This window comes from Pleurodeles waltl, chromosome 2_1, assembly GCF_031143425.1.
Source record: "Pleurodeles waltl isolate 20211129_DDA chromosome 2_1, aPleWal1.hap1.20221129, whole genome shotgun sequence".
Lineage (NCBI taxonomy): Eukaryota > Metazoa > Chordata > Amphibia > Caudata > Salamandridae > Pleurodeles > Pleurodeles waltl.
Window position 1 is genome coordinate 334,190,789 of NC_090438.1, and position 16,621 is coordinate 334,207,409.

General features: G+C 45.9%; 1 protein-coding gene across 1 annotated transcript in view; it reads left to right on the forward strand.

The window, feature by feature from the left end:
• Nucleotides 1–8,628, forward strand: part of LOC138259694 (growth hormone secretagogue receptor type 1-like) — a 193,587-nt gene extending 184,959 nt beyond the window's left edge. The window contains exon 3 of the mRNA XM_069207589.1: nt 8,496–8,628. Within this exon, the coding sequence (XP_069063690.1) occupies nt 8,496–8,628 (133 nt within the window). The remainder of the gene's footprint in view (nt 1–8,495) is intronic.
• Nucleotides 8,629–16,621: the final 7,993 nt, after the last annotated feature.

The following is a 16,621-nucleotide window of genomic DNA, read 5'->3' on the forward strand; positions in this document are numbered from 1 at the left end:
ATTGGGACTGTCTCCCCCCCAAGTGCTACACTAGCCAACCTGGATGTCTGCCCTCCAGTAGGGGGCTATGCCCTCCTGGGACAATGGGAGTCGCCCTTAGAGTGTCCATGCTTGAAGCATTCTAAGCATTTGGGGTACATTTCCCTTGCTTTTTGTCAAAGTATCCTGGCTTTTTCTCAAATGCAGATTGGGAATGGGTACCACCACCCTCCTGGGAATTGTTTTGGGGACCTTTGGAGAACTCCGTATGTTTAAGTTTCCTCCCCCTTTCTCCTGTTGGGAACCCTGACCACCTTTGTGGGTGTCCCCCCCAGGTACCTTTTTGGACACTCTGGTGCTAACCCAGAGATCCACCTCCTCAGCAAGCATCCTAAGATCAGTCAGCTTACTGTCTACTGAGTGCTGGCGCAACTCTGTATAACAAATAATGAACAAATGCTCTCTCAGAATCAAATCGTTTAATCCTGTGTACTCATTTACGTTGCTGCCCCGCACCCATCCATTCAGTGCCTTATTAGAGAAATCAGAACAGTCTATCCAAGTTTGTGTGGAGCTTTTGGTGCTGTCCCTGAACCTCTGACGGTATTTCTCAGGAGTCAACCCAAACTTAGCAAGTAAAGCGGCTTTCATGGGTGCATATGCAGTTTGATCTTTTGGATCTAGTGTAAGAAGTGTGTCCCTCCCCACTACTGGTACATAAAATCACAAGGCCACCCCCATTGCTCCTCAGAGACCCCATGAGCCCTTAGTGCAAATTCATAAGCAGCCAACCACTTATCAATGTCATCTCCCACCACATAACTTGGCACTTCACTTTTGGGTATACAAACCTTCTTTTCTCCAACAGTTCCTGCATGTATGCTGCCACCATCACTGCTGGAGTCAGGCTGCCTCGCCTTAATATCCAGCTCCTTGAGACTCAGTTCATAAGCCAACAAAGTTTCTTTTCAGCCAAGACTCTCTCAGCTGCAGCCTCAGCTCTCCTATCCTCTGCCACTCTTTGAACTTTCCTTTCTTCTGCCTCAATGTTTAACTTTGTCATTTGCAATTGATATTCTTTCTCTTCCCTCCTTTCCTCTGCGTTCAGGACTGGGCTAGAGACACTGCTCCCTGGTTTTGCAGGAAGCACAATTACAGGGGTAACATCCCCAGTTACAGGGAAGAAATCCTCTGAGGGGCCATCCTCTGCACCCTCCTCCTCAACATTCTCATCAGAATGAGCTTCTGCTCAGACCCTCAGCGCCTTTTGGTATTCCTCCTTTCTGGAGGCACCCTTGTTAGGTACTCCCATATCCTTGCAGAAACCTTTCAGCAGGTTAACAGTATATGTCTCCAGCTTCGCTAGGTCAAAATCTTCAGCTCCTGCTTGAGACCCAGCCTGAGACGCGTTGAATGAGGATTTTAGTTCAAACATATCAGGCAGGAAATAAATTTACAGAAAAAAGATCAAAAATCAAGTTGACCTTCAACTGTGGGTAGGTAGTGAACACTTAGTTATTGTATGTCACTGAACAAATACAAGTCCTATCCTCACCGCTAATCACCAATGTTAGAAATGGGGTCACAACCAACCTCCAGTCCTGCTAATCATTCCACACAATGGGAAGGCAGGAAGGTACTAAGGTCACTGCAGCTAGACAGACAAAGCTTCCATCAGAAAGAGCATTACTGATGGTTAGTAATTTACACTTTTAATGAATATTTCTACCCGAAGATTCCTCACCTTACAAATCAGTACCTTAGTATCTCCTTTCTGTGCAGCAGGTGAGTCTGAGGAGAGGTCTTAACAAGGAAGTCCTACAGGCCTGAATGGGCAACATGGCCCTCCCTACAGACCTGGGAATCAATACAGTAGTGGCAGGCAAAAGCATGGATAGAAGCCCATGTAGAAGAATGACAGATGTCCAAAACAGAAAAAGCCCAAACTAGGGGCAATGTTCCAACCTTCGCTCTAGTGAAATGAGCCCTAAAAAGGCACTTTTTTATGACCAAGGCATACCAGTTTGATGTGGGAGACACTCCATCAAGATAAGGTTTGCGTCTGGAGTGTATATCCATTATACACACCAGGGAGCCCAACAAACAGCTGATCATGCAACATTTTTAAGTCCCATCAAAATAGAAGCTGAGGGCATGCCTTGGCATCAAATGATGTAATTGATCCTAGTTCTTGGATGAACATGTAGGAACAAAGAATGTAGGCAGCGTAATAGACCCTCCACATGAGAGGGCAATGCCACTGCCAGAAGAAAGGGTGCACTTGTTCGAAGGACTAGTTTGCGAAGGTGTCAGAACTAGGGCGGTGCACTGTCTAAGGCCTGCCCCAATCAATGCGTTACAAGTTCCTCATCGTACATGTTTGAGACATTGGTGCCGTAAGGCACATGAGGCCGTGCCCAGAGTACGTTGGTGGTGGCATTGTCATTGCATGTGTTAGATAGACTGGAGAATCAGTTGAGTATATCTAGTATTCTGCAAATATTCTAAGCTGTATGCATAACATCACCTGTTGCATGAGCCTATGCTTGTTTTCTGCAAATAATCTGAGCTGTATGCATAACATTACCTTTTGCATGAGCCTATGCGTGCTGTCTGCTGATAATCTGAGCTGTATGCATAACATTACCTTTTGCATGAGTCAATGCTTATTGATTGTCCTCCACATTATAGTTACACAGACTGGTGCTTGTTTTTCTATGTGCTCTGTAGAGGTTTCCACAGCAGCCAGGTTGGGTATGTCCAGACTATAAAGCCTGTCACACTCAGTACCCAGGTGCTCACTATTCCTCCAGACCTTTCCGAGTTTGGTCCTTTGCCTTTGCTGTGAAAGGTCTTATCTCTCTCTCGGTTTTGAGAGAGTGCTTTACAGAGGTTGATTTTGAATGTGCTTCTAGGGCATTTGTTGAAGAGCAGGTCGTGCTCTTCGTGGTGAGATTTTATCTCAAATAGATAAATGAAGGGCAGTCTCCCAGATGCGATATTCGTTGCTCTTTTCCTGTTACTAAAGATATGAAGTTACATAACCAAAGGAACATCGTGAATAGAACAAATGTATCTGTATTGCAAGGAAAATTCCGAATAAATTATTTCTTCCATGTAAAGCATATTTTTGTTTTGCAAAGATGATACTAAATTGTTTTTGGAGGATTATTCTTTATTTAAAATAGGATATTTCAGATATGCAGGATATTGATGAATTGTCTAATGAATAACAGATTTAACAATATCTTTAGAACACTTAGCTTGGGGGGGGTATTTTTTTGTTTTATTTTGGTTTTTTGGTCATCATATTCTTGGTGTTACATCCAGTAAATGTTGGTGAGTTTGTGAGAGAAAAAAACTCATGACTGAGAGATTATAACAGTGTTATAATTAGCTATAAGATTACATTGCTGTGTGTATTACTATTTCTTTTTGCAGGTCTCCTTCCCTGCAGTCCCCTTCCTAAATTCCCTTCCCCTCGCCACTCTAATATTCTGTGCTGCAAAGGTTTCCAGAGTTGGAGGTGCCTGGACGTGGGCCTAACTTGTCAGCTCATACAGATCCTAAGGAATAGGAGCTTCACTCTGACACAAGAAAGATATATTGTATATGGAGTTTGAACCAACACATTCTGAAGGTTGCTCATGCAATGTTCAGAATTGATTACAATGAGGAACAGAGTTTTCACAGTAATTAGCCATAGGGTGTAGCGAAGGAGGAGCTTCAAGTATGAGCACATCAAAAAGCCTCCTCCCTGTTTTCCAGTCCTGTTCCTTCTAGCTTCAGCCAGAGCCTGCTCCCTGTTTCCCAGTCCTGTCCCTACTTGCTCCAGCCAGAGCCTGCTCCCTGTTTTCCAGTCCTGTTCCTGCTAGCTTCAACCAGAGCCTGCTCCCTGTTTCCCAGTCCTGTTCCTGCTTGCTTCAGTGAGAGCCTGCTCCATGTTTTCCAGTCATGTTCCTGCTTTGCTTCAGCCTGAGCCTTCTGTTTCTGTTTTCTCTTGGGTTATTGTGTCTGGTAAGTGTACTATCAGTCCTCACCTCTATATAAGTGTTTTCCTTTGTACTGGGGTTGGCTCCTGGTTTCGAGGAGGCAATTCATGCCCCATCCTTTGCCTAGTGTTCTATGTAGTCTTACATGCCTAACTGTGACATTGTGCTATTGCTGTTTTCCAGGAATTGCCAATGTGTCTCCAGCTGGACCCACAAGGGCTTGTCTCATGTATGTAAGTACAATCCTTGTTTGTGCCGTAAGGGTCCAGAGACAGAGTCACTTCTGCTGCATCCTTTCTATGGGGCTTGCGGGGCAACTATCTGTGAGAGTAAGCTGCGCAGAGGCATTGACGTTCCCTGTTGCTGTGGGAAGTTCTGAGCCTTACCTGTGTACATCCTTAGTGGTAACCCCAGTGTGGTTGTCCATTACTTGTCCGTTCCCTGTTTGTTCACACTAAGGTTGGTCTGCATTCACTATTCTGTTTCTGTGCTTCACTATAGCTGTTCATTCCCAGTGTATGCATTTAGCTGATCTTCTGCTTTGGTACACTACATCCATAGGGAGATATTCTGTGTCCTCAAGGGGTGCCGTGTCCCGAGTCCTGACAGAACCGCCCGGAACCTTGACAGTTTTCTGTCCTGAGGAGACGCTGCCAAGAAGAGGGGCTGTGCTGGCAGGAGGGACTGCCACTTTGATACTTGCTTTGCTGTGCTGGCCTGCTGCCAGCTGATTGCTGTGCTGCCAGGAGGGACTACCACTCTACTACTTGCTTTGCTGTGTTGGCCTCCTGCCTGCTGATTACTCTGGTGCCAGGAGGAACTATCACTCTGAAACGTGCTGTGCTGTATTGCCCTGCTGCCTTCCTCTTTCAATGAGGGAGGATTAAAGCTGTCCTCTGCACCCTTTTTGCTACCCAAGACCTCCAGGGATTGTTGGCTTGCCCCCTGTTGTTGATGTCTTAGGGCCATCAATGACTTCTACTTCAGCAGGTCATGTACTATGTTCTAAAAAGTCCAGCATTTGCTATTTGACCTCCAAATGCAAACTACAACCCAAGCTCTGCACCAATCATAATCGCCCGATCTGTGTGTAAGCTGATGCCACAACATCGAAGACAACTTTTGTTTGCAGACCCCCAGCATCATCATTGTGAAAAAGGGCTTCTTTTGATATGTTAGCCCCTCACTTTGCCTGGAAAATGATGTGGTTTCAAAGTGTAAGTGCCCTTGGCTCCTGATAAATAGGTTTCCAGGGCCAGATATCTTCCCCAAAACTGTGCCACGTTAGGCACTTCAGACACCTTTGTAATTCCCTAGTAAATGTTATCCTTGGCACCTAAGGCATGAGTACTGAAGGGGTACCCTCAGAGCTGCAGCACCAATTGTGCCACTCTGAGAGGCCCCACATCAGTCTCATGCAGACCAGACTGCAATTGCAAGAGCATGACAAGGTCAATCTAAAGTTGTAGGCTCAATATAACACTCACCCAGAGTGCCATGCCCACTAACACTTCATACGATATAGGCAAGTCACCCCTCCAACAGGCCTTACAGTCCTAAGGCAGGGTGCACTATAATACATGTGAGGGCAAATGTGTGCATGAGCAAATATGTCTGTACGGTGTCTTTGCTAAACCTAAAGACATAGTAATTGTACAGGGGAGCTATAGCAAATGCATGTGCTGGACACTGGTCATTATGAGTTCCCCTGGCTACATGATGGTCTCTCTGAACCCTGGGTTGTTTGGTATCAAACACCTTAGAATAATAAAACCACACTGATGTCAGTGTTGGATTTATTATAAAATGTGCCCAGTGGGCAGCTTAGAGGTGCCCCTTGTAAGCCTGCCACCCCTGGCATGGTTGCTGACTAGCCTTAACCAGCCTGCCACCACCAGAAACCATTCTGGACTCCTGAGATGAGAGCCTATTGCTCTCAGGAACCAAAACACAAAACCTTTCCTGGGTGGAAATGTTACACCTCCTCCCCCAGGCAGGCACCCTGCACCAGAGGTCGGCTTCAAAGCTGAGGTACCACCTTTGAAATCTGACCACCACCTCTACTGCTAGCAGCAGGTGGCTGCCCAATGGTTTCACCCCCACTTTGGGTGGGAAAAATGGCAGGAAAACTAGCAAGGATGGGCTATCCCCAGCTTGCACCACCACTCAGGTGTGGCAGGCAAGGTGACCATTCCACTTAATTTTCCTCTATCTTGGATGGCGAAAAAACAAACAGGATGTAAACCCTTCCCCCAGCGGTCTCTTACTGGGTGTAGCCACCCTAAGGAAGGTGGCCCATTGGCCACTACCAGGATCTCCCTCTAATTCCCCCTAAATGCAGTATTTAGTAGGCATCCCTAGACCAACAGATCAGATTCGGCAGACACAAGAAGACCAGGAACAAAGAAGACCGGAGGCATGAGAAGAGAAGCCCTGCTGCGCAAAGAAAAAGGCACCAAACCCTGCCTGCTGTTCCAATGACTCAACAATCCTCACTGAGGTGTCGCCTGGAAACCTGAAGGACTCTACAAAACTCCAGAGCACCTCCAGCCTTCTGAAAATCACCACCAGGAACCTCCCTCAGAATGAAGGTATCACTTTCATGCATACTGCAGGCAAGAAAGCAGAGAAGTACATGAACCAGACCTGCCAGCCCACCCAAAATCCACACAATGGACTAGAAGGATGGATGAAACCTACCAGTTTGCCAAGTTTGGTGACACTGGGACTTTGAGGGCCTGAGATGTACCATGACCTTGGGTACTGGACCCTCAACGTCAGACATCCAGAAGCAAAGTCCACTCCGGATTCCCAAAAGCCCAGAAGCAAGTACTAGTCGAGGGACTTCAAGACACCCAAGAACCACCCCCCAGAGTGGCCCTGCTGACCTGCATCCTACCCTCCAACTGACCTGCTTCTGGCTCCAAGGACTCCAAGACACACGATTCCTGGCTGACTAATATGGGCTGCACATTGCCTACCTGGCCCCTGCGTCGACAAAACAGCTATGCTGCAGAGGTTCCTAACGCTTGTGACCTCCACCCTCCAAGAGGACCCACAAGACTTATCTTTAATCCCATCTGTGCAGTGTGTTTCCAAGTGGTCCCCCTCTCCGTTGTGCACCAGCTACAAGACTTTCAGACACTGCTTCTGCTTGAAACAGGATTTCTCCAGCTGGCCCACAGGTCATCTCGACGACCTCAACCTAAAAATAGAGGGTGACACTTGGGAGAACATTGCCTGATTTAATATGCATTTTTATAGATTTTCCCATTCATTCCTTTGGTGCATAATTACACACAAGACTGAACATTTTCTAAACTTTGAAAAATCATAACTAAAAATATTTACCGTAAACTGATAATGATGGTCTTAAAAATGTTATAAAAATCTGAAGTATTTTTGTGAGTTAGTGTCCACATTTATTGATACTGTGAGTACAACACGTTAGCCCAAGATAAGCCTAACTGCTCACACAAACCACCACAAAAACAGGGCATTAGGTGGCCTGCTTTGTACCTCTGGATACTAAAGTGGGGTTGCCTGGACTTTGCACACTGCACATCCTTTTTCGTACACTATGTAGAGAGACAGTCTCCTACAGTCACAGCAACCAGGGATTCCTTTTGGGAAAGACTGTTTTCCAAAGCCGCACTCAGGAGAGCAGGGCCAGATGAGAGTGAGAGTCAGGCTGCTTCTCAGCTCAGAGAAGTAGCTGTGGGGGCCTGCCTCACCCCAGGAGACCAACACTGCTGTTGGTCCAGCTGGACCTCAGGTACTGCAGAATTGTGTCATTCTTGCTGCCATTCAGCATGTCATAGGCAGCCAGTAGGGCCTTTAAAACACTGTTTGCTTTTCTTGCAATTCCCTCACTGGGACAGTCCCGCTTCCCAATCCCTTGATGGATACTGATGTACTTGGACTAGAATTACTGTAATAACCTTAAGAGGAGTGCATGTGTTCTAAAGCGCTACAATTGCATACCTGTTTAAATTAAGGGTAATTTAAGAAATATTGATTGGATTTTTGTTGTTTTGAGTCTTTTTTATACAGATGAGGATACTTTATTTTTTACACTGGTGTGGAGTGTTTTTGTGGTGTTTTCACTGTGTCCCTGCAATTAAGTGTTGAACAAATACTTCACACACTGCTTCTTAAGTAAAGCCTGACTGCTCTGTGCCATGCTACCAGAGGGTGGGCCCACGTTAATTTAGTGTATGTATCTGGCTTACTATGACTAGGATTGTGGTCCTTACTTAGACAGAGTGAACACCCTTCCAACTAGAGACCACATTTCTTATACTGATATGGTGTTTAGGCCAATTTGTGCTTCAAGTGGTATTTTAATTTTTCAATTCTCCCTGATTGGTATTTTTGTTTTTTTATTCCAAATCATGTCTCTGACTTGAGGTCCCATTACGGCATCCGCACTGGCACCTACAAAACTGGATTTGAGTTATCCAAATTGGAGAAGTATACTGTGCAATAACTCAAGGAGTTTTCCAAGTAGTTTTGGGTTTCTAGTAAAAGCTTCACCAAGAGGGTGGAGCTGCAAAAGGCACTGAGGGCCTGGTTGGAATCAAGGGATGTAATGCATGAGACTTCAGAGGAGGATGATGTGGAGATAGAGGATGATAACAAGCTGGACCAGGATTAAATGGAGAAACTGGGTCTGCCAGCGGGACAGGGGACAATCAGTTGGCAAGGAGAGATAGTTCCCCCCAGGGCAGGAAGCAGTGAGTTCCCTTAAAGCCTGACCTCAGGGGAGCTGGAGGACAGGAGAGAGGAGAGGAAACTAAAATTGGAGCTGGCTAAGCTCAGATTGGAGAAGTAAAATGCCTTGGAGGAGAACAAATTGGCCATAGAGGAGAAATAAATTATGTTGGCTCAGGTAACTATAACTGATGAATTTCTATCGGTTTGTAGGTGTAAATTCTGAGCCTAACCATAATGCCCCTGTAGCCTTTGGGTTTTTCATATATTTTTTAAGGTTTTCTAATTCTACTTCCTAACTATAACGTCCATGTAACGTTTGGTTTCTTAGTGAATTTGTAAAGATGTTTTATGCTAATTGGAACTATTCTCCCTGTGACCTTTGTTTTTTCAGTGAATGTCTAAGGTTTTTTTTAATGGTCTTAGCCATAAAACCATTAAAAAACTCTAAGGTCTTAGCTATACCATCCTGTAAGCTTTGTTTTTTCTGTGAATTTCTAGGCTTTTTTTCAAAATACATATATTAACAAAAAACACCTAACTTTAACCAGGGCCAGTGGAATTGTACAGCAGGAGAGGCTCAAATTATGATCCAGGGTTGAGTAAATTATGCAGCAAGAAAGTGCAAATTATGCAGCATAATTCAGCACATTTTGTAATAATATTACTTTATTTCATCATTTTTTAACTTGGTAACAGTGTATGGGCATAGGATGAACCTCATAAGTACCAGTTTAACACCCAAATACAACAACAAGCCACGGAAAGGTGACTAGACCAGCTTTCCAAAGGGCTTTCTGCTGCACAGCAACACTTATCAGTGCATTGTTAGTAACATTTGAGGTGATTGAGTTAGAAATAAATGTTTTTTTTTGTTAAAATCAGTATATTATGCGGTAGATGATGTATTATGTGGCAAATGCAGCAAATGAACAATTATGCAAAAATTGCAGTGGCTGCACACTTGCATAATTCTGGTGGCCCTGACTGTAACATTACTTTAACCTTAAGGTTTGAAAGTAACTTTCATTTGGAAATGTTTTGAGAAAAAAACTATATAAAAATATTAAATCACATAACAAAAATAGTGTATTTTTTAATGCTTTTTAGATTTGCAGATCTGTCACAAACCCAACCTATGTATACTTCATGCTCCGGCCTCCAGGGGAGATCCCCGGATCCGGCATGATTTTTAACAACATTTAAAAACATAAATGGACACTTTAAAATTGACATTTGAGGTGAGTGATTTGGTAAAATAACATAGAAACGTATATTCTGATAATTTATTCAAACTTACAAAGTACAAATGTACATATATTTTCATTTTTGGCGGTGCCGCGAGGGATCTGCAAACCCATGTGTCACAGCAGCAAATACATTTAACTGGTTGAAACACCTGCCAATCTCTTCTAAAGGACGATCCTTTCCATTCCTTCTTCTTTGGATGTGTTTTTTTCATTCTTCACACCTCTGCAGCACAAGAGGAACTCTTTCTTTCTCTTTGGTGGTTTTTTTTAGAAGACATTTCCGAAATGGCATCAGGAGGAGAAAGAGATCAGGAGGAGGAACAGCAAAGAGAAGAAAAGGAAGGGGAACCACCTTGCAAAAATCAGTCTATTGCTCAGTGTTTTTTCCCCAACTTCATTCTGGAGAAAAAAGGTAATTGCAAAGATTGTCAAATGTAACCATTGTAACAAAGACCTGTCCAGAAGGACTAATACAAATATTTGCATGGCACTAGCAGCATGCTGAAGAACCTATGGACCATCCAGCCCCATCACCTGGGGAGAGCAGAAACAGAGAGGGATGAACTGCAAGCATCAGCATTGTCTGCTGCACTGCCTTTTGTTGCTGGAGACCCAGTTCCTGTAGCTGTTATAGCTAACATTCCTGCATTTCTTCTGCAAATGCTAAAAGTTGCATCTGTTTGCACAGTGTGCAATACAATTATTTCTGTTGTTGAGCAGTCCATGCTGGCATTTATGCAGGCTGTCATAAACCACAAATGCTATTTTTTTATTAGGAAGACTGTTTACACATGTCCCGTACATGTCCTGTACATTTCCCTAGTTATTTTTTTATGGCTCCAGTTTGTAAAAGAAAAGCACCCCAAAAAAGCTTCAACAACACAAAACAGTTATGTTTAGAACCACCTATTTTGGTTTGAAGAAAGAGGAACTATGCCTGTTTGTGAATGTATGAATAGTTGTTGCCATATGTCTACATATATGTCACTGTAAGTGGGCGTGTGAGTCTTTGATTGGGTGTGTGAGTGGCTCTGAGGGTCTGTTAGTGTCTCCAGTAGTGGTTTGGTGGGTCTGTGAGTGGGTGTGTCAGTGGCTGTGTGGGTGTGGGAGTGGTTGTGTAAGTGGTTGCATGGCCCTGTGAGTGGGTGTGTGAATGGTTGTGTGGGTCTGTTAGTGGGTGTGTGAGTGGCTGCATGGATATGTGACTGTGTGAGTGGTTATGTGGGTCTATGTCTGTGAGTGGGTGTGTGAGTGGATCTGTCAGCATGTGTGTGAATAAGTGTATCTGTGGGTGTGGGAGTGGTTTTGTTGGTCTGTTAGGGGTTGTGTAAGTGGTTTTGTGGGTGTGTGAGTGTTTGAATGGATGCATAACTGGGTGTGTGAATGGGTATATGTGTAGGTGTGTGGGTGTGTGGTTTTGTGGGTCTGTGAGTGGGTTTGTGAGTGGCTGTATGGGTGTGTGAGTGGCTGTATGGGTCTGTTAGTAGGTGTGTGAGTGGCTGTAAGGGTATGTTACTGGGTGTGTGAGTGCCTATGTAGGTCCATGAGTGGCAGTCTTAGTGGTTGTGTATGTCTATGAGTGGGTGTGTGTGTGTGTGTGAGTGGGTCTATGAGTGGGTGTTTCAGTGGCTGCATGGGTGTGTGAGTGGGTTAGGTATGTCTGTGAGCGGATGTATGGGTCTGTGAGTGGCTATATGGATCTTTGAGTGGTTGTGTTGGTCTTGTGTGGGTGTGTGAGTGATTGTGTGGTTTTGTGAGTGGGTGTGTTCATCGGTGTGTGAGCCGGTGTGTGGCTCTGTGAGTGTGTGCAAATGTGTCTGTGAGTGGGTGTGTGAGTGGTTGTGTGGTTCTGTAAGTGGGTGTGTGCAAATTGGTGTGAGTGGGTGGGTAGTGAGTGTTTTTGTGGGTCTGTGAGTAGGTGCATGGAAGTATGAATATGTGACTGGTTATGTGACTGCCTATGTGGGTCTGTGAGTGGCTGTGTGGGTCTATAAGTTGATGTGAGAGTGGTTTTGTGGGTCTATGATTGGCTGTGTCAGTGGCTGTATGGATATGTGAGGGTGTGTGTGAGTGACTGTATGGGTCTTTGAGTAGGTGTGTGAGTGGTTGTGTGACTGTGAGTTGTGTCATTCTGTACATGGAGTGTGTGAATGTGTGTGAGTGGGTGTGGGAATGGCTATATGGGTCTATGAGTGGGTGTGTGTGTGGGTCTGTGGGTGGGTGTAGGAGTGCGTGACTGGGTCTGTTAATGGGTGTGAGTGGTTTTGTGGGTGTTTGAGTGTGTAAATGGGTGTGTCAGATGGTGGATGAGTGATTTTTGAGCTGCAAGTGGGTGTGTCAGTAGCTGTATGGGAGTGTGAGTGGGTGGGTGAGTAGCTTTATGGGTCTGTGAGTGGGTGTGTGAGTAGTTGTGTGGTCTGTGAGTGGTTGTCTGAGTGGCTTAATGGGTGTGTGATTGGATGTATGAGTATCTGTGAGTGGTTGTGTGGGTGTGTGAGTGGCTGCATGGGTGTGTGGCTGGCTTTGTGGGTCTGTGAGTGGGCATGTGAGTGATTGTGTAGGTCTGCGAGTGGATGTTTGGATGGTTGTATGGGTCTATGAGTGGTTGTGTGGGTCTATGACTGGGTTTGTAAGTGGTTTTGTGGGCTTGTGAGTGATTGTGTCAGTGGCCCTTTTGGTGTGTAAGTGGTTGTGTGAGTGGCTGTATGGGTGAGTGGGTGTGTGAATGGTAGTATGATTCTTTCAGTGTGGCAATTGGTATGTGAGTGGGTGTGTGGGTGGTTTGGGGGTCTGTGAGTGGGTGCATGAGTGGCTGTATGAATGTGAGAGCACCCGTGTGGGTGTGTGAGTAGTTGTGTGGGTCTATGGGTGGGTTTGTGAGTGGTTTGGTGGGTGGGTGGGTGTGTGGGTGTGGCTGTATGGGTATGTGAATGGTTGTATGGGTCTGTGAGTAGGTATGTGAGTGGCTGTGTAGACTGTGATTGGTTGTGTCATTCTGTGAGTGGGGTTGTGACTGGGTGTGTGGTTGGATTTGTGGGTCTGTGAGTGGGTGCGTGAGTGGCTGTATGGGTGTGTGACTGACTGTCAGTCTGTGAAGGGGTGTGTGAGAGTTTTGTGGATGTGTGAGTAGGGTGTGTGTGTGTTTGTATGGTTATGCAAGTGGGTCTTTGAATGACTGGGTATGTGAGAAGAGAGCATCTGTATGGGTGTGTGAGTATGAGTGGCTGTATGGGAGTGTAAGTAGGTGTCTGACTATGTAAGTGGGCATATGCTTTTTAATTGTAGTTTGGAATACCCTCATTGTATAAACTAATATAGCAATAGAGGAAGAACTCATTTGAAAACCACAATGCTGCAGTAGATGGTGCCATTCATCTATACAAAAAAGAAACAACAAACAAACATGAATTAGTATTACAATTGACAACATTATAATATAAACTTTGAATTTTAAACAATGTATAATGGCAACAAATCACTACACATTTCCCATGTTGTAATGCTAGGTCATAATTAAAATATAAGTATTTAATTTTCCTTTTGTTTTTACTGTTCTCAGCTTTTATACTTGTCCAACATGTATGATGTTTAAAGAATCATCCTTGAACAACGGGGTAAAAAGCAATAGTAAATACTGTATAAAAAAACAAAACTACACAGTACGTTGTAGGAGGCTGGCCTGGCTTATAGTGGGTACCTGATGGTAGTTATACCTTGTGCCAGGTACAGTTATCCCTTATTAGTAGATTAGTAGTGTTCTAGCAGCTTAGGCTGATAGAGGTAGCTATAGCAGAGCTGCTTAGGCTGAACTAGGAGACATGCAAAGCACCTACTATACCACATATATCATTTAGCACTATATCATGAGAATCACAATACTCAGTGTTACTAAAAATAAAGGTACTTTAATTTAGTGACAATGTGCCAAAAATATCTCATAGGCTATACTCCCTTTGGAGGTAAGTAAAATACACAAAATATACACACAAACAAAAATCAGGTAAGTAAACAGTTAGAAAAGTAGTGCAAACACTGTGGAATACAATAGGATGCAATAGGCTTAGGGGCAACAAAAACCATATAGTAAGAAAGTGGAATGCGAACTACGTAGGGACCCCTGGCCTAGTGTCGTGTGTAGAGGGTTGCTGGGAGTGTAAGAAAACACTAAGGGTGTCCAAAATACCCCACCCCAAGACCCTGAAAAGTAGGAGTAAAATGACCCTACTTCCCCAGAAACACACTAAAGTTGTGATAGGAGATTCTGCAAAGACCACAACTGACTGCAAAGCACTGAAGACGGGTTCCTGGGCCCGAGGACCTGTAAAGGAAGGGGACCAAGTCCAAGAGTCACAAAAGTGTCTGGAGGGGCAGGAGCCCAATAAACCCCAGATAAAGGTGCAAAATGGCTGCCTCCAGGTAGAAGAAGCTGAAGATTCTGCAACAACGAAAGATGCCAGGAACTTCTCCTTTGCACAGAAGATGTCCCAGGGTGTGCTGGAGGATGCAGAGTTGTTTCCACGCAGAAAGACTGCAAACAAGCCTTGCTAGCTTTAAAGGTCGCAGTTGAAGAAAATGGGTGCTGCCTATGACCAGGAGGTTGCCCCTTGGAGGAGGAGACATAGCTCAGCAACACAGAGAGCCCATGCAGAATCAGGCAACACCCGCAGAAGTACTTGAACACGGGTTCAAGAAAACTGGGCACGGCGGTCGTCTCAGCACTACAACGGAGGGTCCCACGAAGCCGGTGGTCAAGTCAGCGAGTTGAGCAATGCAGGACCGAGTGCTGGGGACCTGGGCTGTGCTGTGCACAAAGGATTCCTTGCAAAAATGCACAGAAGCCCTAGCAGCTGCAGTTCACGCAGTACACAGAATTACTGTCTGGCGTGGGGAGGCAAGGACTTACACCTCCACCAAATTTGGACAGATGGACCACTGGACTGTCGGGGTCACTAGGATCCAGTACCTGTGTTCCAGGGACCACGCTCGTCACGATGAGAGGGGACCCGGTGAAGCAGACATTTAGTGCCTGCGTTAGCAGGGGGAAGATTCCGTCGACCCACAGGAGATTTCTTCTTGGCTTCCAGGGCAGGGTGAAGGCAGACAGCCCCCAGAGCATGCACCACCAGGAACCAGTCGAGAAAGCCAGCAGGATTAGGCGCTACAATGTCATTGGTAGTCTTCTTGCTACTTTGTTGAGGTTTTGCAGGCGTCCTGGAGAAGTCAGCGGTCGATCCTTGGCAGAAGTTGAAGAGGGAGATGCAGAAGAACTCTGGTGAGCTCTTGCATTCGTTATCTGAAGAGAAGCCCACAGGAGAGACCCTAAATAGCACTCAGAGGAGGATTGGCCACCTAGTCAGGTAAGCACCTATCAGAAGGGGTCTCTGACATCACCTGCTGGCACTGGCCACTCAGAGGCCTCCATTGTGCCCTCACACCTCTGCATTCAAGATGGCAGAAGTCTGGGACACACTGGAGGACCTTTGGGCACCAACCCTGTGGTGGTGATGGACAGGGGAGTGATCACACCCCTTTCCTTTGTCCAGTTTCGCACCAGAGGAGGGGCTGGGGGATCCCTGAACCGGTTTAGACTCGGTTATGCAAGGAGGGCACTATCTGTGCCCTTCAAAGCATTTCCAGAGGCCAGGAGTGGCTACTCCTCTCTGCCCCTTAACACCTATTTCCATAGGGAGAGGGTGTGATACACCCTCTCTCAGAGAAAATCCTTTGTTCTGCCTTCCTGGGACTAGGCTGCCCAGACCCCAGGAGGGCAGAAGCCTGTCTGTGGGTTGGCAGCAGCTGAAGCTGCAGTGAAAACCCCAGAGAGCTGGTTTGGCAGTACGCGGGGTCCATGCTGGAGCCCCGGGGATGCATGGGATTGGCACCCCAATACCATATTTGGCATGGGGGAAAAATTCCATGATCTTAGACATGTTACATGGCCATATTCAGAGTTACCATTGTGAAGCTACATATAGGTATCGACCTATATGTAGTGCACGTGTGTAATGGTGTCCCCGCACTCACGAAGTCCGGGGAAATTGCCCTGAACTATGTGGGGGCATCTTGGCTAGTGCCAGGGTGCCCTCACACTTAAATGGTCATTACAACCCTGGCGGACGGTGTTAAAGCTGCGGTAATACCGTAAACAGGCCGGCGGGAAAAAAAAGGGAATTATGACTGTGGCGGAAACCGCCACAGCCACTTTAACACTCCGACCGCCACGAGGGTACAGACAAGCAGCGCGGCCGTCACCGCCAACAGACAGGCGGAAGACAAAGTACCTCCCACAGTATCACAACCCGCCAATCCGCCACCTTTTCCGGGGCAGATTCACCGTGGATAAAAACACGGCGGAAACAGCTTTTGCAATGGGAAAACGCTCACCTTAACACACTCCACGAGGAAGGAGGCCATCATGGAGCCCGAACTACAAATACTCCCTGCGCTTGTCTTTCTGCTCCTCTACGATCACCATCTACATAGGCGCGAAGACAACGGTGAGTACTGCACCTATGACATAGGGGAGGGGGGAGGCAAAAGTCAGGGACACACACACGCAACACCCCCACCCCCACCCGACCATCACCCACTACAACACACACACCAATGCATGTCCAAACAGCACAGTAACAACCCCCCCCCCCCCCGGAAGAATGCAAAGACAAAAGGAAATCAGGTCAAACATTG